Source organism: Bos taurus, chromosome 2 (genome assembly GCF_002263795.3).
Source record: "Bos taurus isolate L1 Dominette 01449 registration number 42190680 breed Hereford chromosome 2, ARS-UCD2.0, whole genome shotgun sequence".
In the NCBI taxonomy this organism is placed as follows: Eukaryota; Metazoa; Chordata; class Mammalia; order Artiodactyla; family Bovidae; genus Bos; species Bos taurus.
In genome coordinates this window covers 91,596,102-91,612,801 of record NC_037329.1, presented here as the reverse complement: position 1 = coordinate 91,612,801, position 16,700 = coordinate 91,596,102, and the positions used below count along the sequence as shown (strand labels likewise).

Genomic DNA, 16,700 nt, shown 5'->3' with positions numbered 1-16,700 from the left:
CAGGACCACAATTTTAGTCACCCAACTTCTGGGCAATATTATGCCCAACCGATCACAAACCTTGATCATGATAAACCAAGTTTTTGTATTAAGATGCTATAAAAGAAACTATAGATGCTATAAAAAGGTCAAGGTTTTTTGTTAACTGACCATTTATGTCAAATCTGGAGCCCAAGTGTGTAGACCGAATGAAAGCTCATAATTTCTCATAAAAAAACAAGATATACAGAATTCTATAATCTGCACAGTATTTTCTTCAGAAGACTAGTCAGAATAAGAAGAGTCAATTATAACAGAAAAGACTAAAAAAGTTTCTGAAAATAGCAATTAGAGTGCAATTTACAATAAGCCATGAACTTAGGCTAGGATTTTACCTCAAATTTAAAATTTATTAGAAAAATAATTTCTAAACAGAATATTTTTAAAGTAGAGAGATGTTTCCTAGGTATAATTTAAAGTATAAAAGATGTTTTCCTTTTGGGAAGGTTACACACAAAATGGATAATCTTAGGAAGAAAATATTCTCTTTTCAAATATTTAAAAATAGTTTAAACATATATACAGTGTTTAGTTTTCAACAGTACATGAAATGGTTTGCAATTACTACTTAGTTCCATACTCACCCAAGTGTCCCTTTGCCTGACATCGGGGGGCTGGGGGGCTTCTGTGTTGGTGGTGTTGTACGCGGCAGCCCACCCATCTTCATATTCTGGGTACTCACCTAAAAAAATTTTGAGGAAAACTCAATTTAATTTGAATGCAGTGAAACAAAGTGCCACTTTCGGGAAATAACATTATGCTATTTAACAAAGGAGGGGAAGGTTTAAATAGGAAAAAAAAATTAGAGGCCATGCATTTCATACGCAATTTCTACTCTACTATCATTCTACAGTTGTACTCAAAGGACTCCTCCTAACATGAGATTTTCAAATGATTATAAACATGTATGCAAAGACTTTATTTGCCATTAGCTCATCACACCAACAGATCACTGGTTAGACTGTTTGATACGACATTCAAATGAAATTAAATAGGTTAACTATAAAAATTTCAGTTTCAATAAGAGTAACTCAATCAGAAACAACAATGCCTTTAAGCAATTCCTTGTTTTTTAAATAGCAAGCTTATCATAAGAAAACATAATACATGTTTTCCCCCAAAAGTATGCAACTTTAGTTTTGATCCACTGTAAGTAGAGAATATTATATAAAGTTAAATCATACAGAGAAAATTTCCTTTTTATAAACTGTGGATCAGCCTTACAATTCAGATTTTATTAATGTTCTCTTATGAAGGAATCACCTACCTGAGAACTGCCAGAAGTTAAGGCATGTTCCTAAACATCTGAACCAGAAAGGTGGGGCTGAGGTATACCTTTCAACTGTTAGTGGTACAGTGGCCACTGGCAATGTCCTAGTTCCAATGGGAATTAAACCCACTCAGGCCCAAAATGAAGATTAATTTAGGCATGAGAAAGATGCAACACAATCCTAAGAGCTAAGAACACAGAGCTAAGCTGTGTTCCTCACTATTCTATCCCCAGTTGAAAACCCAAGTGTGGGAAAGTTGGGTGACCTGGGAACAAGTGTGGATTGCCACCAGAAAAGGATGCCACCAAAGGAGGAAGTGAGCACTTATGCAGAAAGCCCTAGAAATCTGGGTATCTTAAGGCATTAAGAGAAGTCATGCATGAATATAGTTCAAATGCAATCTCAAGTTGTTTGAGATTACCAGTGGGTTAGAGTTAATAATGTTCACCATGTGTGTTCATGCCTGACTCTATTTTAAAGCTCCTAATATTCTGGACTGCCAAACACTTCAAAAAAGGATCTTAACTCTTCCACTAAGAGTATGTCCAGAGTATTCAAATTATACTTATAAAATGAAACTATAAGACATTATACTTTTGAAATCAGAATACATTTATAATTATAATTTTAAAATACAAAATTTAAGAAAACAAATCATAATTACATACAGAATATTGAGGCTGTCAAAATTAACTCTGGCTTAAATGGAATATTTTAAAATCCTAAAATACTACTTGTTATCTGAATAAGTAAGAAAAAATATATCAAGAAACAAACTCATGAATAGCCCAGTGAACAAGTTGTGTGTGATGTTAAAACAATCTTTAATGACAAATGATACCTTTGAAATAGCAATATTTTTAAGGCTATGCATTTTTCTGTACTCCTTTGTTATTACTTTTAAACAACAAATACAAAACAAACTGGTAATCAAGGAAGAATAAAAATTAACTTATCTATGCTCTCCCCCTCATTAATAAGCAGAGGGTATACTGATCATATCTTAAAAGTGCCAGAAGAAGTTTTTTAAAAATTAATCCACATTGGGGCAAATTTTTAGGAGTAGTATGACAAATAACCAATAGCTTTAAAAACCGTATATCTTAATTCATGATACCAGGAGATTTTTAAAAGTAGTAACCAAAGTCCTTTAAGCTCAACCTTAAACAACATAAAACCCAAGGTCACTTTAAGTGATGAAGGAGAAGTAGGTGAGCCAAACACTAAACTACATCAATTTGCTAGAAATAGGAAGGAAAAGGAGCAAGGACAGAAAAGGATAAAACAGAATTTTATTCTATATATGGAATAGCTAAAATATTTGAAAACAGCTTTCCAACTTTAATTTGTTTAAGGTTTTGGTATGTAAGGTGTTCCATTTAAATTGCAGTATCTTCTCTATAAATCTTGAAATCTATCAAAAAATATGAAATAAACAACCTATAAATTGAAGCATAGTAGACAATTCCATACATAAAATTTGATACATTTTTGACCTGTAGAATCATCAAATGGTTCTATTCGTTTGGTAAATGGGATTTGCACGAGTAATTTCCACTTACAAAAACCAGAGTCCCTATGGAATGTCCAACTAATATGTAGTTCTGTATTACCTTTGTATTAAGCTAAAAGAGAATTCAGTATTTCTTCAAGGTATTTTTCCTTGAGAAAAATGCTTCTATACTAAAAGTAAAACAATGAATATGTTATGCAGAGTATAAATACTGCCATCTAATTTGAGGAAAATGAAAAAAAATACAAGAAAAATTGCCAATTTTCATAGGTGAAATCTATATTATAATTAAAATTAAACTATTTCACATCTAAAATAATTTGGTAAAAAAAATATTTATGGGATATTTATCATGGTTCTAACAACTACTTTGAGGGAAGTTATAGGGCAACCCAATGTTTCCAGACAAGGAGCAAAACACAAGACTAACCGTGAGTGTGGTGAAGGAGAATTTAACTAGAGAGAGAGAGAGAACATACCACAAACTCAGGACAGAGAAAACAAAGCAACACTGCACCAATTCATAACAGCAGTTCTACATGAAACTTTAAAAAACACCTAGGCAAAACTATCATCTGGCATGCAAGTGTGTAGTCAGAGGTCCTGAATCATAAACAGCAGTGCTAATCATTCTCTCCAAAGTTTTACTTGGGAACTGGAATGAAACTTTGGTGGCTGATTCCAACAATAATTCAGTTAATGTGGGTATTTTTTGATGCCATGAAGGGAAAAAGTCATCACTGAGAGCTGAATGAAACAGGTATTAGGCACATGGAGAAACAGCAGAAGTCTTTTATTTTTTCCCTGCCAGAAAGAAACACTCAAGAACAGAAGAAATATTTCATTTAGGTGACAAAGGTTAATGCATGACCAAACTCAAATACTTTCCCACTGGCCTGGACTAAGAAATGCAGACAACACTGAGAGTAAGAGCAGTTCCTTTAGGACCAGAGTGGTTTTCTCTGATCTCCAAACTTTGGAGATCACAACTAGCACCAACTATCAGGCCAATCATTACACCTTAATACTGTTTCTAAAGTGCTCCTATCTTTCCTGCCCTATCCTTTTTTGGTATATGCAGTACCTCCTTGAACCTTGATATATAATATCATGCATATCATACATAATGTTCATTACTAATCTCGGAGCTTTCCAATACCCTGTAAATACTCTTTAAAAAATACTAGAGTTCACAAAGTAGCTTTGTATCTTTAGCTCACAGAGCATATCACCTCTGTTAGGAAGCACTCTCCAGGAATAGACAACTTGCCACAATAGAGGGAGACACATTCTAAACTGAGCCCTGTGGTGTATCGCTCATGTAAACCACCGACCACCAGACCTCTGGGCACAAGACTAAAAGAATAAGAAAAATAAGGGGAGACAAAGGTCTATAAAATGATTTCTCTGCTTTCAAGGAACTTATTTTAGAATAACTAAGACACCCTGCTGAAAACAAAAAGTAATTTCTACAAATAATACAGAAAACTCCAAAAAAGAAGTATCAATGTGAGAAGAATGACCAAACAGAAGGAAGGTTTTATAGAGAAAAATCTGAGTTGGAGTGTTACCAAGTTTTAAAAAGAGCAAAATTTAAACACACTAAGAGAAGAGGAGTAGTATGTACAGTTCGTGTCTGGAGGTGGCGAAGTGAGGATGGGCACAAGCTGTGGGCAAACACCCGAAGGCTTTCATTCCGTGTCCAGTGCTGTTCCCAGCAGTCCCATCCAGTGCATAATCTTTGATTTCCTAGAGACCTCTATCCCTCTCCTCAGAGGATATATGTTCTTATTTCAATTCTCTGAGCCAACAGGAAAAGGACCAGGAGATTCTCTGAGGGAAATCAAAACTGAAATCAGGCATTCAAGTGTAGCTTCAGGAGAAAGGTAAAATTTTTAGTAAGACAGGAAGACAAAAAGCCTAAGGTAACAAGAGTTTTAACATAATCCACTACAGAGAAAAGTAGGGAAAACCACTAGACCATTCAGGTATGACTTAAATCAAATCCCTTTCAATTATACAGTGGAAGTAACAAATAGATTCAAGGGAGTAGATCTGATAGAGTGCCTGAGAACTATGGATGGAGGTTCATGACATTGTACAGGAGGCAATAATCAAGACCATCCTCAAGAAAAGGAAACACAAAAAGACAAAATGGTTGTCTGACGAGGTCTTACAAATAGCTGAGAAAAGAAGAGAAGCTAAAGGCAAAGGAGAAAAGGAAAGACATATCCATCTGAATGCAGAGTTTCAAAGAATAGCAAGGAGAGATAAGAAAGCCTTCCTCAGTGATCAATGCAAAGAAACAGAGGAAAACAACAGAACGGGAAAGACTAAAAATCTCTTCAAGAAACTTAGAGATACTAAGGGAACTTTTCATGCAAATATAGGGACAATAAAGGACAGAAATGGTATGGACCTAACAGAAGCAGAAGATATTAAGAAGAGGTGACAAAAATACACAGAAGAACTATATAAAAAAGATCTTCACGACCCAGATAATCACGATACTGGGATCATTCACCTAGAGCCAGACATCCTGGATTGCAAAGTCAAGTGGGACTTAGCATCACTATGAACAAAGCTAGTGGAAGTGATGGAATTCCAGTTGAGCTATTTCAAATCCTAAAAAATGATGCTGTGAAAGTGCTGCATTCAACATGCCAGTAAATTTGAAAAACTCAGCAGTGGCCATAGGACTGATGAAGGTCAGTTTTCATTCCAATCCCAAAGAAAGGCAATGCCAAAGAACAATCAAACTACCACACAATTGCACTCATCTCACTCATATGAGGTGTGAGCTAGCAAAGAAATGTTCAAAAGTCTCCAAGCCAGGCTTCAACAGTACATGAACCGTGAACTTCCAGATGTTTAAGCTGGATTTAGAAAAGGCAGAGAAACCAGAGATCAAATTGCCAACATCCATTGTGTCATCAAAAAAGCAAGAGAGTTCCAGAAAAACATCTACTTCTGCTTTGACTACGCCAAAGCCTTTGACTGTGTGGATCACAATTAACTGTGGAAAATTCTGAAAGAGATGGGAATACCAGACCACCTGACCTGCCTCCTGAGAAATCTGTATGCAGGTCAGGAAGCAATAGTTAGAACTGGACATGGAACAACAGACTGGTTCCATATTGGGAAAGGAATATGTCAAGGCTGTATATTGTCACTCTGCTCATTTAACTTAAATGCAGAGTACATAATGAGAAACGCTTGACTGGATGAAGCACAAGCTGGAATATCAAGAACCTCAGATATGCAGATGACACCACACTTATGGCAGAAAGCAACGAACTAAAGAGTCTCTTGAAGAAAGTGAAAGAGGAGAGTGAAAAAGTTGGCTTAAAATTTAACATTCAGAAAACTGATCATGGCAACTGGTCCCATCATTTCATGGCAAATAGATGAGGAAACAGTGGAAACAGTGACAGACTTCATTTTTTTGGGCTCCAAAATCACTGCAGATGGTGATTGCAGCCATGAAATTAAAAGACGCTTGCCCCTTCAAAGAAAAGTTATGACCAACCTAGACAGTATATAAAAAGCAGAGACATTGCCAACAAAGGTCTGTCTAGTTAAAGCTACAGTTTTTCCAGTAGTCATGTATACTATAGTCATGTAGAAGTCGACCTGAGAATTGGACTATAAAGAAAGCTAAGTGCTAAAGAATTGATGCTTTTGAACTCTGGTGTTGGAGAAGACTCTTGAGAGTCCCTTGGACAGCAAGGAGATCTAGCCAGTCAATCCTAAAGGAAATCAGTCCTGAATATACATTGGAAGGACTGATGTTAAAGCTGACACTCCAATACTTTGACCACCTGATGCAAAGACCTGACTCATTTGAAAAGACCCTGATGCTGGGAAAGATTGAAGGTGGGAGAAGGGAACACAGAGGATGAGATGGCATCACCAACTCAATGGACATGAGTTTGAGTAAACTCCAGGAGTTGATGATGGACAGGGAGGCCTGGCGTACTGCAGTCCATGGGGTCACAAGGATTCAAACATGCCTGAGCAAGTGAACTGAACTACAGAGATAATGAATAAGAGATTAGGAGTAAGGAGGAAAGAACAGATAAAAAAGAATAGAAGAAAAAAGATGGATAAATTTCTGCTTAATTTTTGAAACAATTTTCCAACAACTGGCTTTTGCCAAGACAGAATTGGTGGCTCAAGACTGGAACAAAGAGGCAAACGCAGATGACTCCCCACAAGGTGTTGCTATTGTGGTGTTTTTCTTCCAAGTGTGTCAAATAAATGCTTAACAATGAATCTGCAGCTGTACCCACAACCTAGATATGTGAGGGGCAATTTTCTGTAGATAATGACGCATACAAGATGACACTCAGAGTGAAAAAGTCAAATACTATTTTACAGAATTAAGTTATGAATCTTCAAGATCCCAAGCAAAACTTTCCCAAAGTGTTATACTCTTAATGTGTTAAACATAAAGGAGACTTCCCAGCCCTACTCATTAATCATTAAGAATCTGCTTGCACAACGTTCAACTGAAAAGCTACATTCACAGATCAGAAGCCTTTACTATTTTTGACTGAAATAAATACACTTATTTTAAAAGTACTTAAGCGTAGTTTCAGTAGTGGACAACTCTTTCACTTTTCAACAGAAAAATCTGTTTCAAATACATCAGTAACAAGATCTTCAAAGTCTCAAATATTAAAATAAAGAGTGGGGAAAGGATATCCCAGTTCAAGGTACATTCCACTTTTACATGGCCTCAGGTACATATTAAAATACTTCCAATATTGCCCTCTACCATCGACTTTTTATGCCTCTTGCTGTAAAAATATTACCCATTGCTTTCAAAGGTCTTATGAACTAAATCCTACAATTTATTCTTATTTGACTGAAGGAAAAACAATTAACCCAAATTTCAGCAGAGAAGAACTATTAAACACAACCAGGATGTGATGTATAAAAGGTTAAAAATTCAACTTTTGAGTCACATCCCATGTGTCTGGTCCCAAAGATGGTATCTGTTAAGAGTGTATCTGAAAGCCATCAAGTCTGACAAGACTGGGAACAAAGACAGAGCTCACGATGAGCTGAGGAGGAAACCAAGAATCAGGAGACTTACAGGGTACCTGATGTCAACCATGGGTCTCCAAAAAACTCAGCTGGAAAACCACTCGACTAGTTTACTATTTGCAAGTTCCTGCCAACTTCAACATTTTTAAATTCTATTTTCTATCTTAATACATTCGATTATTCTGTTAATCAACCTTCTGAAGCCACTCATTTTTTTTCTACCAGCATAAAAATAACGACTTGCTATATGATGAATGGTTTTTCACTCTACTATTGCTTTGGTTCACCCAAAATGATTCACTATGTGCCACGAATTTATAGAGGAGACAGACACACTTACAATGAAGGGTAGGAAGAAAGGAAAGACAGAGGACTGTCACATTCTAGCTTCTAGGAGGGACTCAGGCTACACTCCTTACCCTGTCCACCCCAGCCCAACAGAGCAGAAACAATGGCACGGAGCCACAGTCCTGGGGAGTAGGGTTTTTGTTGCAAAGATGTTAAGGAATTTTCTCCAAGTGTGATGTTTCCTTACTGGATCTTTCTTCCTAGGAACCTCTCATTTTCCACTCACTCTGGCCTCTCTCTCACACAGAACAGGATCCTGAACCCAGAAAGGTCAAGAAGGAATCATAGTAGGGTTTAGAGGAAATGAGCCAGGGGTAGCTCTTTAGGCAAGATGGTCTAAACTTGAAGGGGAAAGAACTGGTCCATTGTTTTGTTTTTCCTTTAGTTGAATTTTCTGTGCACTGCTCTCACTTTGGAGGTTCATGTATCAGTAGCCGAAATTTGAACACAGAAAAAGCAGAGGTAGCCACAAACACTACTTTTGGTCTATTTCTACCTCTTTTATGCAAACGAATCTCCTCACAATTCCACATGCCTCACTTACTCACATGAAGTACATCTGCCTGGGCTCCTCTAGTCACGTCTCTCTACCATGAGCTGTTTAACTTTCTATGGCCCTGGTTAGTAGCTAGTTGATGATTCAGGTCTCAGTCATCATCTTGTTATCACTTTCTACACTGAAGACATGGCAAACAGCACAATATATGGTAAGAACGGTAAGAATATGTGTATGTGTGTGTGTGTGTGAGAGAAAAGGAATCCTAGAATTCAGCTAAGAAAAAAGTTAAAAAAAGGAAATGCACTTTCAGTTTGGTGACAATAATTTTAGTATCACTCTATCTGACAGGCCCCTTGTTTACTCTTGAACGTCTTTTCTCAGTTTTCCTTCCAATGTTACTGAAACAAGTTAAAAAAGGCGATTATCTCTAGTTCTTAACTTGTATTTTGTTAAACACTATCATGAGCTTTTGATGTTTTACATATAATACTACTCAGCTTGAAACCTCTTAAAGTGGGTTATACTGAAATACATAATTTATAAGCAATTTGAATAAAAATGCTAATTTTTTTGCAAAATATATGATACTGCAACTTAAAAAACACCCATAACACTGAATATTTTCCAATTTTCAATTTTTTTTACAGTGATTGAGTCAAGAGATAATGACATAGTGGCCATAAGGTGTATGATCAAGCACACCATTTATAGAATAAAAAGGTATTACACAGGGGGAGGGTTAAACAAAGCACATTAGCAGCCCTCCAATCCATAACAAAATGTCTCCATTTACAAAAATCCAGCTAATTTTATTTCATAATGACATTTTATGATAGGGTAACTTACATTTCCATTTCATAAAATATATTAACATTGCAAAATAATCACTTATTCAACAAATATTTACTAAGTGTCTAATGTGTGTCAGGCACTATCCTAGGCACATGGGATCGGGCAATGAACAAAACAGTCAAAAATATTTGCCCTCATGGAACATAAAGACACACAAAGTTGCATGACAAAAATAAAATAAGAAAAAGGAATTATTTCTTGGTTTTAAAAGGCCAAGTGCCAAGTATCTCTTCACTCCCCATATGTAATAGTCTATATAAGAACAAAGAATGGAAATCCAGCCCTGGAATCTCTTACCTTAAATCTAAGCAACCACTTAATGCATAAATGGAGCAAATAAAAGAGGTAAGGGGAAAAAAGCATTGAAAGGTTAGTTGGAACTTCAGGATGTGAAGAGAAAGGAAAAAACAAAGAAAAAACAAGTTAAGCATTCAGCATTAAAAAATAATGTTTCAGTAGATCATAGAAAGAGTGGTTAAAGCAGAATGTGTCATGAACGGGAGTTTTTGGATGAAATTATATACGACACCTTTATTTAAAAACAACTTTATTCCTGATTTCTTCAAATTAGTGACCCCTAAACATTAAAAGTCCAGAAAAATCAAAGTGATTACAGAGTTCCTAAAGAACAATTATTGGAGAATTAAGTAAGAGTTAGGGGGATAACCTTTTTATTATTACATAAGTGGGCAAGTACAAATACGATGTTTTATATTTTAAGTGTCTTTTTGCCATTAGATTCTGAAAGGATCCTAAAATTTTCTATTAGCAGTTGTTAGCCTCAAATAAATCTCAAAAAATTTTCCCAAGTTAGAATAAATTTCAGTTATCCATCCAATTACACATCCTATTTTAAAATGCTCTAATTTGTACTGCAATCTAAATGTATTAGGTGTTCATTATAAAATTAAATATTAAATTTCAGATGATAGTGCTTGATTTAAAACTTTGAGAAAAATATTTTTGTTTTACATTTACATTGTACATATTCTCTTACCTAGATCTACATTCAATTTAGATTTAAATGATTTCTAGCCATCCTTGTGTGGGATATATTTTCTAAATTTGCATATATAAATCAACTGCATGAACTATATGGTTTCACTTACAGGCATATACATAGTTGCTCAGCATCACATTTGAAAAGTTATTGTCTTTCAAATCACTGAGGAGACGCAAACTTTAAATAAACTAATACTTAGCTGAAGCTCTGAACAGTTTCTTAAATACAAGTATCAATTTAAGTGAAAGTTGTAAGTTCATCAGTTGTGATTACTGTACCTTATGTATATAGCAGGCACTTAAATACATTTTAAAAGCCAAAATATATAATGGCTATATAATGAAAAGCAGTGGAAATACTAAATTAACTTACTACTTTTATCTACATTATCCTCACCCAAAATGTTGAAATAAATTTGTTCTAGAAAAATTCGAAGTCCATGTTTATATATATTCTTTCTGAAAACTAATGCCAGAAATTTGCTGATATTTTTGAGATAAAGCAAATACTTTAATAACATACTGAATAATATTTAATTAGTCATATTAAATCATTAAAGGATTTAAAATATAATACTACGTTTATTTCCAGATGTACATGAGGTATTTTCATAACTGATTAAGCAAATGCAATTCACTCAGAGATGACTGTTTAAAACTTGAGAACCCAGCACTAAAAAGAAAGATAACACAGTTATTAGTGGTAAGAAATCTTCAGAACTATAACTAGGCCAAGAATGATCCTCTGGAAAGAAAAGATAAGCATTTAATTTTCTAAAGAGTTTGTTCCATCATGGGCTATTTTTTTTTAAAGTTTGACAAAACTTATGCTTACCTTTACTCCATGTCCAATATCATCTAGAATTGTATAGTCAATAGGTTTTCTAATATATCGAACTGGTCGTTCAAGGTTGGCTGGAGCAATAATCTTATGTGTCCTTGAAGTGTTTTTATTGGTAGTCAAAATACCAATTTCTCTTCTTGCAACTTTCTCTTTATGAATATCAACGGTCTACAAAACATAAACACAAAAATGTATACCCCTAATAGCCAGAAAAATAAAAACATAAATACTTAGAGATTTAACATCATTATTCATATTCTTAACTGCAATTGCAAATTTCTCCTTTTGGTACCAAAACTGACTTTCTCCATTTTCAGGCTAAAAGAAGGGTTGAGAAATCCTGGCTGGAAAAACCGATCTGGCCCATCACCCATCTTTTTATAGCTGAAAAACCAAGAGTGGTGTTTACATTTTTTAACGGTTAAAAGAAGTCAAAAGAAAAATTAGATCTTGACATGTAATTATATGGAATTCAAATATCAGTTTCCATAAACAATTTTACTGCAATACCAGTCATTCTACCTGCTTAAATATTTTCACAATACAATGGCAGAGGTGAACAGCTGCAACAGAGACCTTATGACCTGCAAAGCATAAAATATTCATTAGCTGACCCTTTACAGGAAAAGCTTACCAACCTCTGGGTTAAAGCATGCTAATTTTTTCCTTCTCTATTAAGATTTAGCCTAATTAAGAAAGTACCAGCAATTAATCTGGTAACATTTAAAGATAATCTATTAGTGTAATTTCTTTTAGTGTTTAAATAGCTTTTTATTTAAAAAGGCCTAAAATATAAATACAATGTTAAAAATAAGTCATCTTTTATAAAGAAAAGTGCTTATGTTTTATCATGATAAAATGCTAGTAAAATATTTTCATTATTTTATTAAATGCTCAAAACAGGATATAATTTAGTACGTAACAACAATGTGTTTTTACTCAATTTTCCATTTGCTAATAGAGGGTGAATTTCTCCATAAGCACAGGTAATTAATACACTAAAACAGCATTTTTCAAATTGCAAGTTGCAATTTAGTGAGATAATGAGCAGCAATTATTTTAAATGAAAAAGGACAGAACTGTCAAACGACATACACGCTGTAAGGTACTTTCCTCTTAGAATATTTGTTATGTACATAAGTGCATACATTCAAGAGTGTTCAGATGGAATATAAGATATATTGTTAACTGTGGGTTTCAGTTTTAAAAGTTTCAAACATACTTCACTAAATTGTTCACATCTCTTGCCACCATTCATGGCTTAAGCAGGAATTATTGCCGATTCTTCCCCAAACCTACTTCAATTTACCCTTTCTTAAAGAACAGCCAGGTAGTAACACAGAAATGAAAATGAAAGACAATATTATGACATTATTATGTCATATTATGACATTATGACAATATTAAATACAACTTTAGGAAATCTGAACACTGATTACTTATCCTTCTAAACTACATAAAATCTGAAGGAAACCCGAAACAGACTTGAAGCCTCTTATTTCATAAGAGATTTTAAAGGCAACAGACTCTTCAAGGGCATAACTAATAAATACCTAAGTGAAGCATCAGATCAAATATTGGCGAAAGTAGGAGAGACCTTAGCATTATTAAGTATTTCATTTTAAGACCAAAATAGGCTTTGAACTTTTTCTGTGCACATTAGATAAGTTACAAAACCTGCTTTCCTTTTACATTGGTTGGGGGAGCTATAATAGAAGAAAGAAGTTTGTGTATTAGTGACCATATTGGGATTTATTTATTTTTAAATTCAGAAAAAATATAAATTAACCACATTTACTTTGAATAATTTCTAAAGAGTCATTCTGAAATTATTAAAAATATAAGCTAGGAAAATTTTATATTTGTCAAGTATACTTTAAATTAAACTAAAAACACAAAATATAACCCTTATTTTTTATATATAACTGGTCTCTGTCATATCAATAAAGAAAATTTATTAGAGAATATAATCCTTTCAACATTGTTTTCATTCTGCTTAGTTTTTAAAAATATAATTATCTCATCCAAAAATGAAAATATAAGAATGTAAACCTAACCAACGACAACAGAATTCTAAGTTTGAGGCAAACTGGAACTTCAATTTCAAATTCTCCTGCTAGAAATATCAATATGTCTCTGGAGAATGAAGAGGGGGTAACATTTCACTTAGTATTTGCACTAATATATAGTTATATTTTATAACAAACACATATTTTAAATTCTTTGAAAAAACTGAGACTCTAAAAAGAATGAAAACAAAGAGATTATACCTAGGGACTGTAGGCACTTACATATTACTTATCTATTCTCTTTATGTACACATAAACACATAGCCCAAACCTGTATAAACCATTACAGGAAGCATAAAAGGAAAACCAATATGGCAAAAGAAATGATCAAAGAACTTTCATAAATAATCCTAAATAAGGGGCATAAAATTATAGCAGCTATATCTAAACTAAGAGTTTAGATTCTTAGTTTAGATTCCTAGAGAAGGCAAAATAGAAATGAGTTACAAGGAAATACATACCCCTTCATTAGGAAAGTGACCATTTGCCCAGCACTAAACGCTTAAAGGAACTAGTTGAAGGAAATGTGAGAAAAATGTTCTTTGTTGTTTCTTATATTCTCATTAAACTTGAAGGGATATTTTAAAACATAATTCTTAATAGTATATTTCTATATTTAGAAAGCCAAAACAGTTTGGTTATACATTCCTAGTTGTCTATTCTAAAAGACTGCCTACATCTTAGGAAACCAGAGCAGGGTTTAGAAAATACCTCAGATATCTAATATCTATTGGTCCTTAACCATTCTACCAGACAACCCTTAACAACCATTCCTATATACATGTCATCTCATCTCTGACCTGACTAAACTTCCATTTCTTTGCTTCTTCAATTCCTTCTTTTCTCTAAATTCCCCCAACATAGTATTTTTGACTCAAATGTGAAAAAAATGTGACCTCAAAATATCTTAATACCTTTGACTTCCTCCATAAACAAAATAATGTTTTAATAAAGTATGATGATATAAAATTTAAAACCACACATTTGAAAAACATTATTTTGTACAGCAAGAACTTATAAACTAAATCCTACATCACAAGACTGGCCCACTGCCTGCTTCTACATGGTGCACAAGCTAAGAATGATTTTTACATTTTTAAACAGTTGCTTAAAAAATACAACACAAAAAATAATATGAGTCTGAAACCCTCTATGGCCCACAAAGTCAAAAATATTGACTATCTAGCTCTTTACAAAAAAGTTTGCCAATCCTTGTTTACACCATTTATTGAATATTTGTTTTAGAAAATATTTCCTCTTATACTATGGAATAATAGAAAAATGGAATAATATTCCAATCTAATGAGCATCAAATAGCTTTGACATTCAGTTGACTTTTAAAACAAACAACTCTACCCGTACATTAAATGTAACCGAAAAAAATTTTAATCCTTAAGGCAAATGCTTTTAAAATCTATGTAAATTTTAAAAATTTACTCATTTATTTGCTATAGCTTCCATCAGCCCATTTCTCCTACTCAACTCCTCATCCAACTACTTGAATATATTCTGTATAAACTTAACAGCCATCGCAGAGTTGCAGATCCTTTGCTTTTCCAAGCATTGCCCTCTATAGATACTAGACTCCAAATGAAAGCGGCACAACTTATTCTCGAGAGCTGTGACTCAAGCCCGTTATTTCTAGTCTACCAGTCTCCGTCCATTCATCTCTCCCATTTTTTATTTACTCCATTAGACTAGCTTTAAAAGATATTATTAATTAGACCCATTAATTAAATCATATAGATTTATGTGATACTCAAAATGAAAAAGTTCTTATAAGCTAAATACATATTCTTATAGTTTATTAATAACAATCACTTTCCTCCTTAAAGTTGCCACACTTTTCTACCAAAGAATTACAGAATTCCAATCAGAACATAGATAATTACTTTTGTTGTCATTTTGTTATCATCATTTATCCACACAATCTCGCCTATTTTCTCTTGCAAACTAATAAAAAGTTGTCCCTCCTTTTTAGGAACTCTAATATATTCATTTCTCTTTGGCATTTGCACTTTTCTTCTTAATTTCTTTTCTGGGTTCTATGCCCAAGTTTCAAATATGCAGAAATGTTAAGAATCTGATGTATAAATCCCAAAATTCTGTATTAGATTAGCAATTTGTCAACATCCCTTCTACAGGAAACCAAGTTCATATATTTCATCATTTAAAATGCCACTGACCATTTCCTCCAAGAGGTCCTTTCAGAATAAAAATTTACCTCTCACTCACTAAAACTAACCCATGTTTTTTTTTTTTTAAGTCTAAGTCACACAGCAATACAACAAGCAATGAATTATATGTTGTCTACTTGACTGTGTGGATCACAATAAACTGTGGAAAATTCTGAAAGAGATGGGAATACCAGATCACCTGACCTGCCTCTTGAGAAACCTATATGCAGGTCAGGACGCAACAGTTAGAACTGGACATGAACAACAGACTGGTTCCTAACAGGAAAAGGAGTACATCAAGGCTGTATATTGTCACCCTGCTTATTTAACTTATATGCAGAGTACATCATGAGAAACGCTGGGCTGAAAGAAGCACAAGCTGGAATCAAGATTGCCAGGAGAAATATCAATAACCTCAGATATGCAGATGACACCACCCTTATGGCAGAAAGTGAAGAGGAACTAAAAAGCCTCTTGATGAAAGTGAAAGTGGAGAGTGAAAAAGTTGGCTTAAAGCTCAACATTCAGAAAACGAAGATCATGGCATTCGGTCCCATCACTTCATGGGAAATAGATGGGGAAACAGTGTCAGACTTTATTTTTCTGGGCTCCAAAATCACTGCAGATGGTGACTGCAGCCATGAAATTAAAAGATGCTTACTCCTTGGAAGGAAAGTTATGACCAACATAGATAGCATATTCAAAAGCAGAGACATTACTTTGCCAACAAAGGTCCGTCTAGTCAAGGCTATGGTTTTTCCAGTGATCATGTATGGATGTGAGAGTTGGACTGTGAAGAAAGCTGAGCACCAAAGAATTAATGCTTTTGAACTGTGGTGTTGGCGAAGACTCTTGAGAGTCCCTTGGACTGCAAGGAGATCCAACCAGTCTATTCTGAAAGAGGTCAGCCCTGGGTGTTCTTTGGAAGGAATGACACTAAAGCTGAAACTCCAGTACTTTGGCAACCTCATGCAGAGTTGACTCACTGGAAAAGACTCTGATGCTAGGAGGGATTGGGGGCAGGAGGAGAAGGG

The 16,700-nt window shown here is 34.3% G+C and overlaps 1 protein-coding gene across 20 annotated transcripts in view; it reads right to left on the bottom strand.

Moving 5' to 3' along the window:
• Positions 1 to 16,700, bottom strand: part of ABI2 (abl interactor 2) — a 101,705-nt gene that overhangs the window by 33,887 nt on the left and 51,118 nt on the right. For 11 of the 20 annotated variants that reach the window (XM_005202634.4, XM_010802186.3, XM_059875823.1 and 8 more), the window contains 2 exon segments: positions 11,412 to 11,588; positions 624 to 721 (listed from right to left, as the gene is read on the bottom strand). In XM_005202634.4, coding sequence (XP_005202691.1) covers positions 624 to 721; positions 11,412 to 11,588 — 275 coding nt within the window. 20 annotated transcript variants of the gene reach the window in all.